Source organism: Mobula hypostoma, chromosome 1 (assembly GCF_963921235.1).
Source record: "Mobula hypostoma chromosome 1, sMobHyp1.1, whole genome shotgun sequence".
Taxonomy (NCBI): domain Eukaryota; kingdom Metazoa; phylum Chordata; class Chondrichthyes; order Myliobatiformes; family Myliobatidae; genus Mobula; species Mobula hypostoma.
In genome coordinates this window covers 97,926,962-97,943,801 of record NC_086097.1, presented here as the reverse complement: position 1 = coordinate 97,943,801, position 16,840 = coordinate 97,926,962, and the positions used below count along the sequence as shown (strand labels likewise).

Sequence of the window (16,840 nt, the reverse complement as noted above, 5' to 3'; positions counted from 1 at the left end):
CCTTCGCAGTCAGCTTTCGGGCGAGTCCTTTGTGATGTCTTCTGAGGTCACCGACCCTGACCCCTCAGTTTCCAGATACGATCGTTTCTCTGTGGTGAACCTGGCACCCAGGCAAGGGCGGACACACACCAGGTTCCCGCTGATCGTGCCTTTCCACCCTGTGCGTCTATGGCTTGGTCCTGCGACCAGCCTTCCAAAACTTCCCACCGACTTGTGGGAGACGCACCGCTTCCAGGGTCTCGTTACCTCGGGGTGTCGTGTGTGTCTTGCCTTAGCGAACCTGTCCCTTTTTATCCCCCTGCTGAGCTATCACCTGTCCATCACTTCAAACAGTTCAGGGTTCAAAGGGGGAGCCGATCTTGACAGCTCTCCTTCTGTTAAACTCTCCCGTCCTTTCATTAACATCTCCAAATGCTGCTCCATTGTTTTCCTTATCTCTCTCTCTCCTGAAGACAGGTGGCAGACCAACTGCTGATCCCACTGGTGCCAGCACAGGACAGCTAACATCTTAATCTATGTGTATTCTCGTCACAAGGGGAACACTTTGGTTCCAGTGATCATAACACCATTAGTTTCAACTTGATCATGGATAAAGATAGATTTGGTCCTCGGGTTGAGGTTCTAAACTTTGAGGAGGCCTTCAAAGGAGAAATTTTGAGACTGCAGCATTTGTATGTTCCTGTCAGGATTAAAGGCAAAGTGAATAAGAATAAGGAACCTCGGTTCTCAATGGATAATGGAACTCTGATAAAGAAGAAGAGAGAAATATATGACATGTATAGGAAACAGAACAAATAAGGTGCTTGACGAGTATAAAAAGTGTGAAAAAATAACGGAAAGAAATCACGAGGGCTAAAAGAAGACATGAGGTTGCTTTGGCAGTCAAGGTGAAGGATAATCCAAAGAGCTTCTACAGGTATATTAAGAGCAAAAGGATAGTAAGGGATAAAATTGGTCCTCTGAAGATCAGAGTGGTCGGCTATGGAATCAAAAGAAATGGGGGAGATCTTAAATGGGTTTTTTTGCGTCTGTATTTACTAAGGAAACTGGCATGGAGTGTATGGAAATAAGGGAAACAAGTAGTGAGATCTTGGAAACTGTACAGATTGAAGAGGAGGAGGTGCTTGCTATCTTGAGGCAAATCAGAGTAGATAAATCCCCAGGACCTGACAGGGTATTCCCTCGGACCTTGAAGGAGACTAGTGTTGAAATTGCAGATATACTTAAAATGTCGGTATCTATGGGTGAGGTGCCGGAGGATTGGAGCTCATGTTGTTCCATTGTTCAAAAAAGGCTCTAAAAGTAGTCTGGGAAATTATAGGCCGGTAAGTTTAACGTTGGTAGTAGGTAAGTTATTGGAAGGAGTACTAAGAGACAGAATCTACAAGCATTTGGATAGACAGGGACTTATTAGGGAGATTCAACATGGCTTTGTGTGTGGTAGGTCATGTTTATCCAATCTATTAGAGTTTTTCGAGGAGGTTACTAGGAAAGTGGATGAAGGGAAGGCAGTGGATGTTGTCTACATGGACTTCAGTAAGGCCTTTGACAAGGTCCCGCATGGGAGGTTAGTTAGGAAGATTCACTCGCTAGGTATACATAGAGAGGTAGTAAATTGGATTAGACAATTGGCTCAATGGAAGAAGCCAGAGAGTGGTAGTGGAGGATTGCTTCTCTGAATGGAGGCCTGTGACTAGTGGTGTGCCACAGGGATCAGTGCTGGGTCCATTGTTATTTGTCATCTATATCAATGATCTGAATGACAATGTGGTAAATTGGATCAGCAAATTTGCTGATGATACAAAGATTGGAGGTGTAGTGGACAGTGAGGAAGGTTTTCAAAGCTTGCAGAGAGATTTGGACCAGCTGGGAAAATGGGCTGAAAAATGGCAGATGGAGTTTAATACAGACAAGTGTGAGGTATTGCACTTTGGAAGGACAAACCAAGGTAGAACATACAAGGTAAATGGTAAGGCACTGAGGAGTGCAGTAGAACAGAGGGATCTGGGAATACAGATACAAAATTCCCTAAAAGTGGCGTCATAGGTAGTTAGGGTCGTAAAGAGAGCTTTTGGTTCATTGGCCTTTATTAATCAAAGTATTGAGTATAAGAGTTGGAATGTTATGGTGAGGTTGTATAAGGCATTGGTGAGGCCGAATTTGGAGTATTGTGTGCAGTTTTGGTCATCAAATTACAGGAAGGATATTAATAAGGTTGAAAGAGTGCAGAGAAGGTTTACAAGGATGTTGCCGGGACTTGAGAAACTCAGTTACAGAGAAAGGTTGAATAGGTTAGGACTTTATTCCCTGGAGTGTCAAAGAATGAGGGGAAATTTGATAGAGGTATATAAAATTATGATGGGTACAGATAGAGTGAATGTAAGCAGGCTTTTTCCATTGAGGCTAGGGGAGAAAAAAACCAGAGAACATAGGTTAAGGGTGAAGGGGGAAAAGTTTAAAGGGAACATGGGGGGGGGGCTTCTTCACACAGAGTGGTGGGAGTGTGGAATGAGCTGCCGGATGAAGTGGTAAATACGGGCTCACTTTTAAAATTTTAGAAAAACTTGGACAGGTACATGGATGAGAGGTGTATGGAGGGATATGGTCCAGGTGCAGGTCAGTGGGACTAGGCAGAAAAATGGTTTGGCACAGCCAAGAAGGGCCAAAAGGCTTGTTTCCATGCTGTAATGTTCTATGGTTCTATCTGCTGTAAGGCAGATCAGTCACTTGGATCAGATGGTATAGATTGTGGAAGTATTAGTAATGATCTTTCAAGGATCACTAGATTCTGGAATGGTTCCAGAAGACTGAAAAACTACAAATGTCACTTCACTCTTCAGGAAGAGAGAGAGGCAGAAAAAAGGAAATTATAGGCCAGTTAGTCTGACCTCAGTGATTGGGAAGATGCTGGAGTCGATTGTTAAGGATGATAAAATAGACTAGTCAGCATGGATTCCTCAAGGGAAAATCTTACTGAGAAATCTGTTGGAATTCTTTGAAGAAGTAACAAGCAGGATAGACAAAGGAGAATCGGTTGATGTTGTGTACTTGGATTTTCAGAAGGCATTTGACAAGATGCCACACATGAAGCTGCTTAACAAGCTACGAGCCCATGGTATTATGGGAAAGATTTTTGCATTGATAAAGAAGTGGCTGATTTGCAGGAGGCAAAGAGTGGAAATAGAAGGAGCCTTTTCTGACTGGCTACTGATGACAAATGGTGTTCTGTGTTGGGACACATGATTTGGATGAAGGAATTGATGGCTTTTTTGCAAAGTTTGCAGATGATATGAAGGTTGGTGGAGGGGCAGGTAGGTTTGAGGAAGTAGAGAGGCTACAGAAGTACCTGGACAGATTAGGAGAATACGTAAAGAAATGGCAGATCGAAAACAGTGTAGGGAAGTGTACGGTCATGCACATTGGCAGAAGAAATGAAAGGGTTAACTATTTTCTAAATGGAGAGAAAATACAAAAACTGACGTACAAAGGTTCTTGGGAGTCCTTGTAGGTTGCAGGTTGAGTTAGTGGTGAAGAAGGTAAATGCAATGTTAGCATTCATTTCAAGAGGACTAGAATATAAAAGCATGCATGTAATGTGAGACTTTATAAAGCATTGATAAGGCCTCACTTGGACTATTGTGAGCAGTTTTGGGCCCCTTATCTTAGAAAGGATGTAGTGAAACTGGAGAAAGTTCAAAGGAAATTCACAAAAATGACTCCAGGATTGAATGGCTTGTCATATGAGGAGCATTTGATGGCTCTGGGACTGTATTCACTAGAATTCAGAAGAATGAGGGGTGACCTCATTGAAACCTATCGTATTGTGAAAGGCCTTGATATAGTGAATGTGGAGAGGATGTTTCCCATGGTGAGACAGTCTAAGACCAGAGGACACAGCCTCAGAATAGAGGGATGTCCTTATAGAATTGAGATAATAAAGAGGATTTTCTTTAGCCGGAGAGTGGAGAATCTTTGGATTTCTCTGCCACAGCTGTGGAGGCCAAGTCTTTATGTACAAACGTATATTTAAGGCAGAGGTTGATAGATTCTTGATTGGTCAGGGCATGAAGGGATACGGGGAGAAAGCAGGAGGTTGGTGTTGAGAGGGAAATTAGGTCACCAATGATGAAATGGAGGAACATTCTTGATGGACTGAATGACCTAATTCTGCTCCTATATCTTATGTTCTTACTGCTTTTCTGCAATGATTGCCTGCTTTAATATTCTGTGCATGGACCAATTAGTAATTCATCTACCATGCTACCTTTAGGAATCCATTCCCATGTTCCACTACATTGCAATATTTTACCACTTACTGTTCATTCCTTTGAGTTCCATTTGCAAATTTATTGTCCAAATACCCGTCCATTAGTATTCCCCTGCAACTGAAACATTCCTTTCTCACAGCCAATCATACTGCCAATATTGTTATCTTTTTAAAATATCCTAAGCATGGCTCCTATGTTCAAGGTATTAATCTATCAAAAGACCAAAACTTTGCATTTTGTGTGTTTCGTTTGAATTTCCAGCATCTGCAGATTTTCTCTTGTTTCTCCTCTGAGGTATGCTTGCTTTTCATTTTTCAGCTGCAAAATTAGCTGCCTTTTAGAATCCTGGAGATACAAAAGGCTGCGGATGCAAAAAACGAGCTGCTGGAGGGATTCCAAATCTGAAATGTGGATTGCTCGTTTTGCTCCGCAGATGCTGCCTGACCTGCTGAGTTCCCCTATATTTTGCTTTTTGCATATAGCTTTAAATAGTTTAATGATATTTTAATGTAATATTAAATTCTTACTGTTTTTGAAGCAACGTGAAATCCTTGAAGAAATACAGAGGCGAGAAGAAGAAAAGAAAGATGCAAAGAAACTGGATCAATTGGCCAAGCAGGTTTGTAGGAATGTGTCTCCTCAGACCTCTGATACACAAGACGATGAGATGTAAATCTTCATCTAGTTCCTGATGAGATCATGGAGAGCTGATGTGCACAAGGCATTTGTGGAAGTGCGGAGAATAGATTTGGCAGAATTAAGAAAAAGTGCCTGCATAATCTTACCTGAGGCTGAAAATGTTTTTTGTGTTGTCGGAAAATAAGCATCGGTGTCCCACTTGGATGGGTATTGATATACATTGATATATTGTTCCTTTTTGCGCATTTTTGCCATTTCTGTAGCAATTACTGTTTTTTTACAAGGCCGTGTTGCTAGCTCAACGCTCAACCTAGTACAATGGAAAGTGTGGAAGGAGCCAGCTGGATTCGAACTCCCGACCATTCACCTTGAAATCCGGTGCTGATGCCTCTACACCACCGGCCGGCTACATTAACGTATACAAAGAATGTAATTCCTGAAAGGAAGGAAGTGTAGTAAAAGTGAGAAGGACAGTGGCAGAATTGAGGTGGATGTAAAAGAAGGGATGAAATAATTGGTTTGCAGATTAAATTTAAAGATATTAATGCGTTATTTCAGAATGGGGAGGCAATATAAAACCAATTTAGAACTTTTGAAGGGTTGCACGAAAAGGACGGCTGAAGCTTAATGGGCAGAAATCTTGGGTGACAAAAGGCCAACAGCTAAGTCCTCAAAAGCAAACATTTTCAAGTGGAGCATTCCAGCTTGCAGGTTAATTTCTGTTTGAAACATTTACAATTAGAGGTTGTGGTCAATGGCAAGGATGTAAAATGGCCATGTAACTCTACAGATTGAATGCTGTGACAGGCTGAAGGGTCTGAAAGGTCTACTCCTGCTGCTTATATTCTGGAAGGATGCTGAGACCAAATGTAATGCTCTTTTTTAAAAAAATTTTATTTTTATTTGGATAAGGAATTCACAAATATCATGTACTTTTTCACACATATAACCTTTTCCATTTTTTTATATGTATAAAACTATAATTATTTATACATTCTTAGGTACACATTGAGATGATATAAAAGGAAATTAAACACTTAAATAAATAATTATGTACTGTGGTAATTCTAATCTATTAGGCTAAGTAATGGTATTAGTTGTTCAGAAAAATGGTAATAATAGTTTCCATATAACTCTTCTGGACCATTTCCACTGGTCCAAAATGTTGTATATAAGCCTATGTAACAACCATTGTAGGTGTTTATATCCTAATTTGTTCATGCTTGCTCCTGCCCGCAGACATAATTATCCAATCCCTATGTACTTATTTACTTAATTTTTCCATTTTTTATCCCTTTCCCAAATCTTTCCCTTTACTTGTGTTAATTCTCTATTTTCCAAAAGAAAACAAAAAAAAAGACATTTAGACTAGGGGTGCTTACGTTAGCAATATTACTGTGTTGATGAGAAGAGCAGTATAAATCATTAGGAGAGTCATCTAAAGTCTGCTCGCATTGGGGTTATATATACAATCCATTTATCCAGATTTGATAAAATTTTTCTTTTTGAATTCTCAGGGAATAAGTCAACTTTTCCATTTTAAATATTTCCAAGATAATTTCGTGCCAATCTTCTAATGTAGGTGGTATTGGATTTAGCCACTTTCTAGTGATTGATTTCTTACTTGCCGCTAAGAGGGCCTGCAGCAACTTTATATCTTCCTTCTGTTCAAGAAGCAATACATGCCCCAAATAGAGCGTCTCAAAGTTCAGAGGTATCTGGGACCTAAGTACCTTAACTAATGTTCTATGAATACCTTCCCAATATAGACTTAATTTAGGGCAATCCCAGAAAATATGAAAATGATTTGCCTCCTTGGAGCCGCACCTTCTCCAACACGTCACGTTTGTATCTTTATATTTTTCCTGATATGGGGTCTTGAAGTATCTTATAATGTTTTTCCAACAATGTTCTCTCCAAGTCAAAGAATTAGTCGAAGACCGTTGAAAGCTGCAGATTTTCCCCCAAGCCTCCTCTGAAAGTACCAACCCCGCTTCTTTCTCCCACTTCTCTTTAATATACAGTGTATTTACATTTTTAGCATGGGCGAGTGCATTATATACTCGAGAAACTGATTTACTAGGTATTGAACTGCAAGCCGAATTCAGAATCTTGAAAAATTCTAATTCTACTGTTGATAGGTCTGTATATCTACAACTCTGGTTAACATAGTTTCGTACTTGAAGGTACCTAAAAAAGTCATTATGTTCTAGGCCATGTTTGTCCTGCAGGATTTGGAAACTTTGTAATACTCTTTTATCTATAAATGAGAGGTAGGTTGTAAGACCTTTCTTTATCCATAACTCAAATCTTTTATCTCCTCTGTTGGGAAGGAATTCGGTATCATATGCACACCATCTAAAGAGTTTTAACATGTTATTAATTCCACATGAATTAACCACCTTCTGCCATACTTTTAATGTAAGATTTATCCAACTGTTTTTAAATTTTTCCAACTGGGCCATCAATTCTTTGTCAGCTATTGAGGCCTGCAGAGGAAAACTGTCTACCAATCCAAATTCTATTTCCTTCCATCTAGCCTTATATTCCCTATTACACCAATATAACAGAGGGGTTATCTGTGAGGCATAAAAATAATTTCTCAGGCAAGGAAGAACCATACCTCCTCCTTCCTTCCCCAACTGTAAGGTGTTATATCGAATTCTAGGTTTCTTTCCTTGCCAAATGAAGCGGGAAATCCATTTGTCCCATTCCCTGAATTGATTATCATCCACCTCCACAGGTAAAGTACGGAACAGATACAATAACCGAAGAAGAATATTCATTTTTATAGTATTTATCCTTGAATTTAAACTTAAAAAGGGGATAAGATTCCATCTATGCATATCTGCTTTTATCTCTGAGATTAATGGCCCATAATTTACCTGTGACAGTGTTGAAAGATCCTTCGGCAGGGTTATTCCTAAATATTTTAATGATTTAGCTTCCCACTTAAGCCAAATGTAATGCTCAAACGTGTGTGAATGTAATCTTCCACTTTTGCTTTCCTTCTTTCCCCACACCCTAGGAAAGGTTGGAAAGTGCCCAAGAGATCTTTCCAGTTAACACTTCCAGAATTCCTGCTTTAAACCAGCAGCCTTCTGCCAGTTTGAACAACAACACGATGGACCGAGTCGATCACAAAAAAGGAGGGAACAGTCGTCGCCGAGCAAGTTCCAACGGCCGCTCCAAGTATGAGCATTATAGCTACTTAATTAGAATTAAATATAATTTTTTTGTTTTCCTATTTAGTAATCTTCTAGAGGGCATTGGAATTGTAGAATGAAATGTTAAATGCATATAAAGGCAGCATCGCTCACAACCACTGAGATGAATATCAATATTCCACCAGCTTTTAGATTACAGGCAGTCCCCAGGATTTTGTTCCTGAGAATTGTTTGGGGGTTGGAAATGAATGGAAACAGTGTGTGGGAGAGGATCACAACTGTGACAGGAGAGTGAGCAGGCATCGGAAGAACAGTGCCAACTGGCCTCACTGACGCTGAGAGTCCCGGCTCTGCTTTGCTCGACACAGACCCTGGTTGTTGAGGCTTGGCAGATGGGTAGAGGGTGCTGGTGTGGAGAGAAGGCATGTGGAGGTGCTTTGTTCCCACCTGGCAGAAGATGACTACAGCCAGAAGCATCCAGCGAATCCATCTTGCTGGTTTCATGGTGAAGGGGTCCTGACCCAAAATGTCGATTGTCTATTTCCCTCCATGTATGCTGACTGACCCTGTGAGTTCCACTAGCTCCTTTGTCGGCCGAGATGCTTTATGTACAGGATGTCCATTAGACAGACGTCTGCAAGTTGGAAGGAATTTTTTTTTTAAAAACTCTCCACTGATTTTATTTAAGTGATTCTTATGTGTGATCCTTCGCAGTCTTGTTCCTGCACAGGTCTTCTCACCATTTAGAAAATAGTGAATCTTTCTCATCCCTTTCTAAACCTTCCCTCTCATCTCTTCTTAAAATCTATCATATTGGCTAAGCTTTGATTGTGAGGGTTCTATTTTCAAATTAGACTGATAATGCTGCTGTGAAAATTATTTTGCTATGTTAAAACTGATTAATAAAAACAATTCCATTAGTATTAAACAGTATAATGTAAATTATTTTTCAATTTATAGGCGAGAACGCCAGATTTCTGTATGCAGCAATGAAGACGGTTCTAAACTGCACAAAGTGATACACTTTAACACAGGATCAACCAGAGCGTTTACCGTACACTTGGGAAGATTTGTTGGTGAGGGACGTTTTTAGTGTCTGCATGTTAAACTCACTATCCTCATGAGCGTTTGGATATCTGGAGCTTGATGTTATTGAGAGATGTAAGTGGCTTGTTCATCTTTGTGTGCTAGGTGAGAGTGAAAATCTGAGCCGATCAGTTTACAATGCTTTCGAAGAGTTGACAGGAAATTTTGTGATGATCTATGAGTGGGTTCTTCAATGGCAGAAGAAGATGGGCAAGTTTCTCACCAGTGAGGAGAAGGACAAGATTGAAGAATGCAAAAAAAAGGTATTAATGTTGATTTCTAAGGGACAACTTCTGATTTGGTGTTAATTATCATTTTTGTCAGAAAGTGGCAAGTTTGTTGGGAGGCACTGGTCTAAAGATTTAGGACTGGAACACAGACTGCGAGTCAAGTGTATAATTTTAGCTGGTAGTGATTCACATTCTCAGTTTTGATTAATTGTGCCTTGACAAAATAATCTAGACAAACTCATCTAATTTCTGACTCTTTGGTATCACATGGACAATCTCTTCAAATGAAGGCCAAGCAACTGGCTTGCCTGACAGAGGCGAACACTTAAAACACAGTAGGGAAATCTCTTGTAAATTGTATGCTTGCCGAGTGTGTTCTAAAGGGAGCGTTCCTCAGTAATGTTTCCATTTCCCTCATGCAAGGAGAATATGGTGTTCACCTCCAATAATGTGGCTCTCTCTCTTCTCTGAACTTATTCTCCTCTCGTCCCGAAGAATCCTTTTGTCCATTGGCTCTTGCTTGCTTTTTTGCCTCCTGTTTTATGTTGATGAGATCATCTTACACTATTTTCCATTTTTCATACCACAAGCATCCTTTGACTCTCATCCGGTCCTTTTGTCTCTTTACTTGGAGTAAGCTCTACCATTCCACACCCCCCCCCCCCCAACGTCATTGAGAATTACAGATTTTTCTGACTCCTAAGTCCTTTACACATTGGCTAGACTTGCACTATTACTCGTTGTGGTCAATTGCACCAGTGTGACCTGCATCTGTGGTCTCTGAAACTGAAGGACTCAAGTGGAAGTACCTCATGCTCCTGGTGTTTTTATCCTGAGCATCTTGTAACTGGACGACAGTAAGCTGGTAGGCTAATTGGGTCATTGTAAATTATCCCATGATTCGGCTGGGGTTAAATCGGGGTTTCTGGGCAGTGTGGTTCAAAGGGCCGGAGGGAACTATTCCACGCTGTATCTTAATAAGTAAATAAAATAAAAAATAAAAGTGCTGTTGAACTATCATACTGTAAGCAAAAATAAAAATGGTGTTCTTGAAATTTGCTCTGCTATTTTTTCTGTTTCCATAATATCATAATGTATTTTGTATTTGTCTATGCAAGTAATTAATAAAAAAATTGAAAATAAAAATAATCTCTGCTGCTTCACATCTCCTTCATAACTTGTAAGGAGCACATGGAAGCTTTGTCACTTTCTTTTCTAGATGGCTTGTTGGGTTGCTGGCAAGGGCAGTGTTTGTTCCCGTTCCTAGTTGCTGTTCAATAGATGACGATGGGCTGCAGTATTCTTTCTTCTTGCACGTGGTTGCAAGAGCTCCTTTCTCTGCCAGCACTGAAGATAGACATGTTCTTAGAGTAGGCTCCTCTGGATTGCTGTGTGCTTCTTCAGTCTTATTCATGATTATGTGTAAAAAGACTACAGAGCTTTGATCCCATCTGTGGTTTGTGAGATTATGCAGCTCTTTTTATGAGAAGCTTTGTTACCTATTGAACTTGTCTTGCAGCTTCTTCAGGTAAATCAGGACTGAGGGCAGTTGAGGGGGTGGAGTTGCACTATTAATTAGGGATAATGTCACGTCTGCACTCAGGGGACACAATGGAGGCTCATTCTCTGTGTCTATATGGATAGAACTCAAAAATAACAAAGATGTAATCACTGATGGGGCTATCCTATAGATCACCCCCCCCCCCCAGTTCATGGGCCATAGGGCACTGAGGGACAGATATGCATACAGATTGGGAAAATGTGCGTGAACCACAGGCATGCTGTTCTGGGGTGACTTCATTTTTCTTAATATAGACCGGGACATCCTTAGTTGAAGCTGGCTGGTGGCATAGTGGTATCAGCGCTGAACTTCAGGGCGAGAGTTCGAATCCGGCCGGCTCCCTTGCACGCTCTCCATCCGTGCCTGGGTTGAGTGTCGAGCTAATAACTCGACCTCGTAAAAAAAAAATCTGAGAAGGATGGGCTCTGTCACGTTTCAGATGCCCAAGACACGCCGTACGATGAGCAGACCAAAAGCTTGTCATGACAGCACCCCTACGACTCCACCAGGAGTTAAGGGCGCACACACACACACACACACACACACACACACACATCCTTAGTGTAAGAGGTTTAGAGAGAGGAGAATATGTTAGGTGCATCCAGCAGGGTCCAGACTAGATCTGGTGTTGAGAAGTAAGCCTGGCCAGTTGATGACCTTTCAGTGGTAGAACAGTTATGGAATAGTGACCCCAACTTTAAAATTTTTAGGATAGCTTTAGATAAGTTTAGTCCTTGCAGGAGTGTATTAAATTGGAACAGGGCAAATTGGAGATAGTTGTTTTTGAACATTTCAGGATCTGATATGTGGAGGTTGTTTAAATACCAACTGTACAGCATACAGGACAAATATATTCCAGTGAGATGTTAAGACTACTGGTGAATTTAGTTAAGAATATAAGTATATGTAAGATTTAGGAAACTAATATTAAATGGAGCCCTTGAGAATTATATTTTTTTAAAAAGCTGGAAAATAACTCCAGAAGGGATTTAGAGCTAGGATGAGCAAAGAAAGACCTAGAGAAGATAAAGGAGGGGACATGTGCTTGGAGGCAGAGAATGTGGACGAGATCTTAAATGAATATTTTGTATTAGCATTTACCAAGACCAAGAATGTGAAATATAATGAGATGAGTGTGCTAATGTGCTTGGGCATTCTGATATAAGAAGGTAGTACTGGGTTATCTTAAGGAACATTAAGGTGGATAAGTCCCCAGGACCTGATGGGACATACCCCAGGATATTGAAAGAAGCAAGAGATGAGGTTGCTGGGACCTTGACCAGGATCTTCATGCCTCTAGCTACTGGAGAGGTCCTGGAGGACTGACGGGTATCTGATGACGATCTGTTATTCATCAAAGGAAATGGTGATAATCTAGAGATCTGTGAGTCTAAATCAGTGAGACTAAAAGCTATTGGAGGGAGATTCTTAGGAATAGGATTTACGTATATTTGGAAAGGCATGGTAAATTGGGGACAGTCAACATAGCTTTGAATGAGGCAAGTCATTTCTTACTAACTTGATTGGATTTTTCGAGGAGGTGATGACGGTAGAGCTGTGGATGTGGATTTTAGAAAGGAGTTTGATATGATCCCTTATGGGAGGTTCATCTAGAAAATTAAGATCCAGGGGATTCACCAGGACTTGGCTGTTTGGATTCAGAGCTGGTTTGCCCATAGAAGATGGGGGGTAGTAGATGATGGGACTTATTCTGGCTGGATTTGTGTGACTAGTGTTCCTTAGGGATCCATACTGACATCTCAGCTGTTTGTGATGTATTTAAATAACCTGGATGAAAACGTGGATGGCTGGGTTAGTCAGCTTGTGTACAATACAGAATTACAGTTGTGGATTAGATTATGAGGACACTCAGTCCTCGTTTATTGTCATTTAGAAATGCATGCATTAAAAAATGATACAATGTTCCTCTAGAATGATATCACAAGGAAACACAGGACAAACCAAGACTAAAACTGACAAAACCACATAATTATAACATATAGTTACAACAGTGCAAAGCAATACCATAATTTGTTCCCGTTGTTTATGATTTGTTGTGCAACCACACTTCCATCATTGATCATCATACCTTCTGGTGCTTAATCCCTATCACTCTTATCACCCTCTTCTCAAACTCTCCTTGAAATTCATTATTTTTATCAGTTATTACTGCTAAATTTTCTCCACAACTAGTACTTTCTCAAATTCTTCTTGCCTGCCCTTGCCGCCTTCCCGTCTTCCCATCCAAGCCTTTGGGAAAGTAATGACCTTCATTTTCACTGACCATCCATTCAACTGTCTTAGCTTACATCCTGAATTCCTCTAGTTTACCAACGTCTGTAATACTCTCTCTGTCTCCAGTTCTGAATTTGCATCTGTCTCTCTTGTCTCAAATTATCTCCTGAGCTCTGTCTCACCAAACTTCTCAAGACCTACTTGCCTTTCTGGCCTCCATGATAACAGATAATGCCAGTTCTACTCTTCATTTTCAGGCACTGCTCCATCCTTTGGATCTGCCCTGATCACCTCTCTGGCTTTTCACTGCAGTCTTTCTAAGGGCTACATTTCCCACCCCCTCCCTTTCTTCAAAGTTATGGGTAAATGTGAGGTTAGGCACTTTGGTTCTAAAAACAGAAAGGCAGATAATTATCCAAATGATCTGAATGGTGATAGATTGTCAGAAAGGAAGAAACACAAGACCATTGGGTACTGAGCTGTCACAGAAGTGGGCTGAGAGGAAAGGAGAAAGGGAGGGTGGGGAGAAAGAAGATGAGAGGGGCATGCCTCTCTGCCCTCCCCACTCCTAAATGGCTAATTGGAAATGCAGGGATTTGCAGTCATCCGTTTCTTGGACAGGGTCTTTGGTGGGTTGTTGGCGGGATTGTGGTGCCGAAGTAAGTTTGGTGCATTTAACATGCTGCCTGTTAGAATCATCATGTTTTCTTTTCCAGATTCAAGGTGCAGAAACTGAGTTTAGTTCCCTGTTGAAACTGAGCCACGAGAATCTGGTACATTACATGGCGATGTGCTGTAAGGAGCAGGAGAACTCCATTGTGGTCAGTCTGCTTGTGGAATACATCAATGGCTCCAGCCTCTCCGAGGTTCTGAGCAAAGGGACCCCAGTTGCAGTCGACCAGCTCCAGCATTATGCAGTGCAGCTGCTGACAGCCTTGGACTACCTCCACAGTAACTCAGTGGTGCACAAGGTGCTTGATGCCTCCAGTGTTCTGGTGGACAACAAAGGCAATGTGAAACTGACAGATTACAGCATCTCTAAGAGGCTGGCAGACATATGCAAGGAGGATGTGTTTGAGCAGACGAAAGTGCGATTCAGTGAGAATGCTCTGCCTTACAAGAGTGGAAAAAAGGGGGATGTCTGGAGGCTGGGCCTCCTCTTGTTGGCTCTTAGCCAGGGGGCAGTTGTGAAGGAATACCCAATAACTGTGCCAAACAACCTGCCCAGTAACTTCCAGGATTTCCTTAACAAGTAAGTTGAATGTTACCAGTTTCTTCCAGCTCTCCCTCCCCAGTTGATGGTAAATGGATCATTTGATGCCTAATGTGACACGGGTTATGAACAGAAATGCAAATCCTGTCTGATTCTCCCCCCCCCCCCCCACCACTGCTATGGAGGTGCTGATGCAAGTCGTAAGGTACAAGCTTTGCACTGGTGGAGTCATCCTATCCCCATGTGGACTGGAATTTTCTGCTTCTTGCAGGGGTTCCCAACCTGGGTTCCATGAATGGTAAGGGTCCATGGCATAAAAAAGGTTGGGAACCAGCTGTTAGATGCACCCTACTGGGCATGAGCAAGCTTCATCCATTTCAGAGCAATAGTTGAAATGCCATTTGTTGGAGTTTTTTCTGTCAGATCTTTGCCACATTAATACCTCAGTAGAAATGTATTTGTTTTGTTTTGGATGACTGGGAGCTTAGATGGACGATTATAGCCACTGCTGAGGAAGTACATCATGTGGCTTTTGCTGTAAAAGATAAATAACCTGCCTGCATCTTACTCGTAGGAACGTGAATGAAATCTGATATTTGTGCTTAAGTAGCAACTTGTCCCTCTTCAGATGCATTAAAGTACATGGGGCCGTTTTCGAAGTGTAGTTTTTGTGGCAATGTAGGATAAAATGACACCTAATTGAAATTAGTAGAGAGAATCTGCTTTAGATGGTGTAGAATGGACGCCCTTCTCTTCCTGATTTTTTATAAATGACCTGGATGAGGAAGTTGAGGGATGGGTTAGTAAATTTGCTGATGACACAAAAGTTAGGAGTGTTATGGATAGTGTAGAGGGCTGTCAGAGGTTGCAGCTGGGCATCGATAGGATGCAAAACTGGGCTGAGAAGTGGCAGATGGAGTTCAACCCAGATAAGTGTGAGATGGTTCATTTTGGTAGGTCAAATATGATGGCAGAATATAGTATTAATGGTAAGACTCTTGGCAGTGTGGAGGATCAGAGGGATCTTGGGATCCGAGTCCATAGGACACTGAAAGCTTTGCGCAGGTTGACTGTGTGGTTAAGAAGACATACAATGCATTGGCCTTCATCAATGTGGGATTGAGTTCAAGAGCCGAGAGGTAATGTTACAGCTATATAGGACCTTGGTCAGACTCCACTTGGAGTACTGTGTTCAGTTCTGGTCACTTCACTAAAGAATGGATCTGGAAACTATAGAAAGAGTGCAGAGGAGATTTACAGGGATGTTGCCTGGATAGGGGAGCATGCCTTATGAGAATAGGTTGAGTGAACTTGGCCTTTTCTCCTTGGAGCGACGGAGGATGAGAGGTGACCTGATGGAGGTGTACAAGATGATGAGAGATATTGATCATGTGGATAGTCAGAGGCTTTTTCCCAAGGCTGAAATGGCTAACACGAGAGGGGACAGCTTTAAGGTGCTTAGAAGTAGGTACAGAGGAGATGTCAGGGTTAAGTTTTTTTTACGTAGAGTGGTGAGTGCGTGGAATGGGCTGCTGGCGACGCTAGAGGCGGATGTGATAGGGTCTTTTTAAAGACTCCTGGACAGGTACATGGAGCTTACAAAAATAGAGGGCTATGGGTAACCCTAGGTAATTTCTAAAGTAAGTACACGTTCGGCACAGCATTGTGGGCCGAAGGGCCTGTATTGTGCAGCAGGTTTTCTACGTTTCTGTGGGTCGTTGGGAACCTCTGTTTGAAAGGGTTAAAGTTCAGTTGGATCAGCACCCATTTCCAAGCTCTATCACTCTGTTTCTGTAAACAGCAGGAAACACAATTATTGGGGATTCGGTGTTTCATCAGGAGCCAGCAAGATTATCTGTTCTGTGGCTTTTGAATCCATGACCTACCACGTGGAGCTGGCACCGTAATGATCCTGATTTGGTGAATTGATGATTGACAGTGAAAGCAAAGCAGTTCACCTTTAGTGAAAGGCGGGAAGCATAACTAACAGAAATATGATTCTAAATTATTTATTTCCCAACACCAACAGCGACCAATTACATGTTCATCTGTTACTCTGTCTGAAAGCAGCTAACTCAACTTTGAACTCTACTGCATGGATGGTAGCAATATCCAGGAGAATGTTAGAGGGTGGAAGCACTTTGTAGATGGTTATTGACAGCAGTAGTTGAATGCTGACTTCTCCCTTCTTGAACCTGACTGTGTACGATCGAGGGTGTAGAGTATAGAGCATAGAGATGAACAGACAATGAAAAGCAAAAGCTGGAAATAAGAACATCAGGTACTGGGACCCTCATTGGGTTAGGTGGCACCTGTGAGGGGGGGATTGGATAGGGGTAGCAGAGAGAGGGAAGTATGCTTTAGGACATTGCTTTTTCTCCCTCTCCCTCACCCTCGCTTTATCACTTTCTCTTGTGCCCTCGCTCTCTCGCCCTCTCTCG

General features: G+C 41.6%; 1 protein-coding gene across 2 annotated transcripts in view; it reads left to right on the top strand.

Moving 5' to 3' along the window:
• The window catches only part of eif2ak4 (eukaryotic translation initiation factor 2 alpha kinase 4), a 158,014-nt gene that overhangs the window by 17,304 nt on the left and 123,870 nt on the right, over positions 1 to 16,840 (top strand). For both annotated transcript variants that reach the window (XM_063053324.1, XM_063053315.1), the window contains exons 5-9: positions 4,807 to 4,887; positions 7,936 to 8,099; positions 9,035 to 9,150; positions 9,266 to 9,423; positions 13,903 to 14,438. In XM_063053324.1, coding sequence (XP_062909394.1) covers positions 4,807 to 4,887; positions 7,936 to 8,099; positions 9,035 to 9,150; positions 9,266 to 9,423; positions 13,903 to 14,438 — 1,055 coding nt within the window. The remainder of the gene's footprint in view (positions 1 to 4,806; positions 4,888 to 7,935; positions 8,100 to 9,034; positions 9,151 to 9,265; positions 9,424 to 13,902; positions 14,439 to 16,840) is intronic.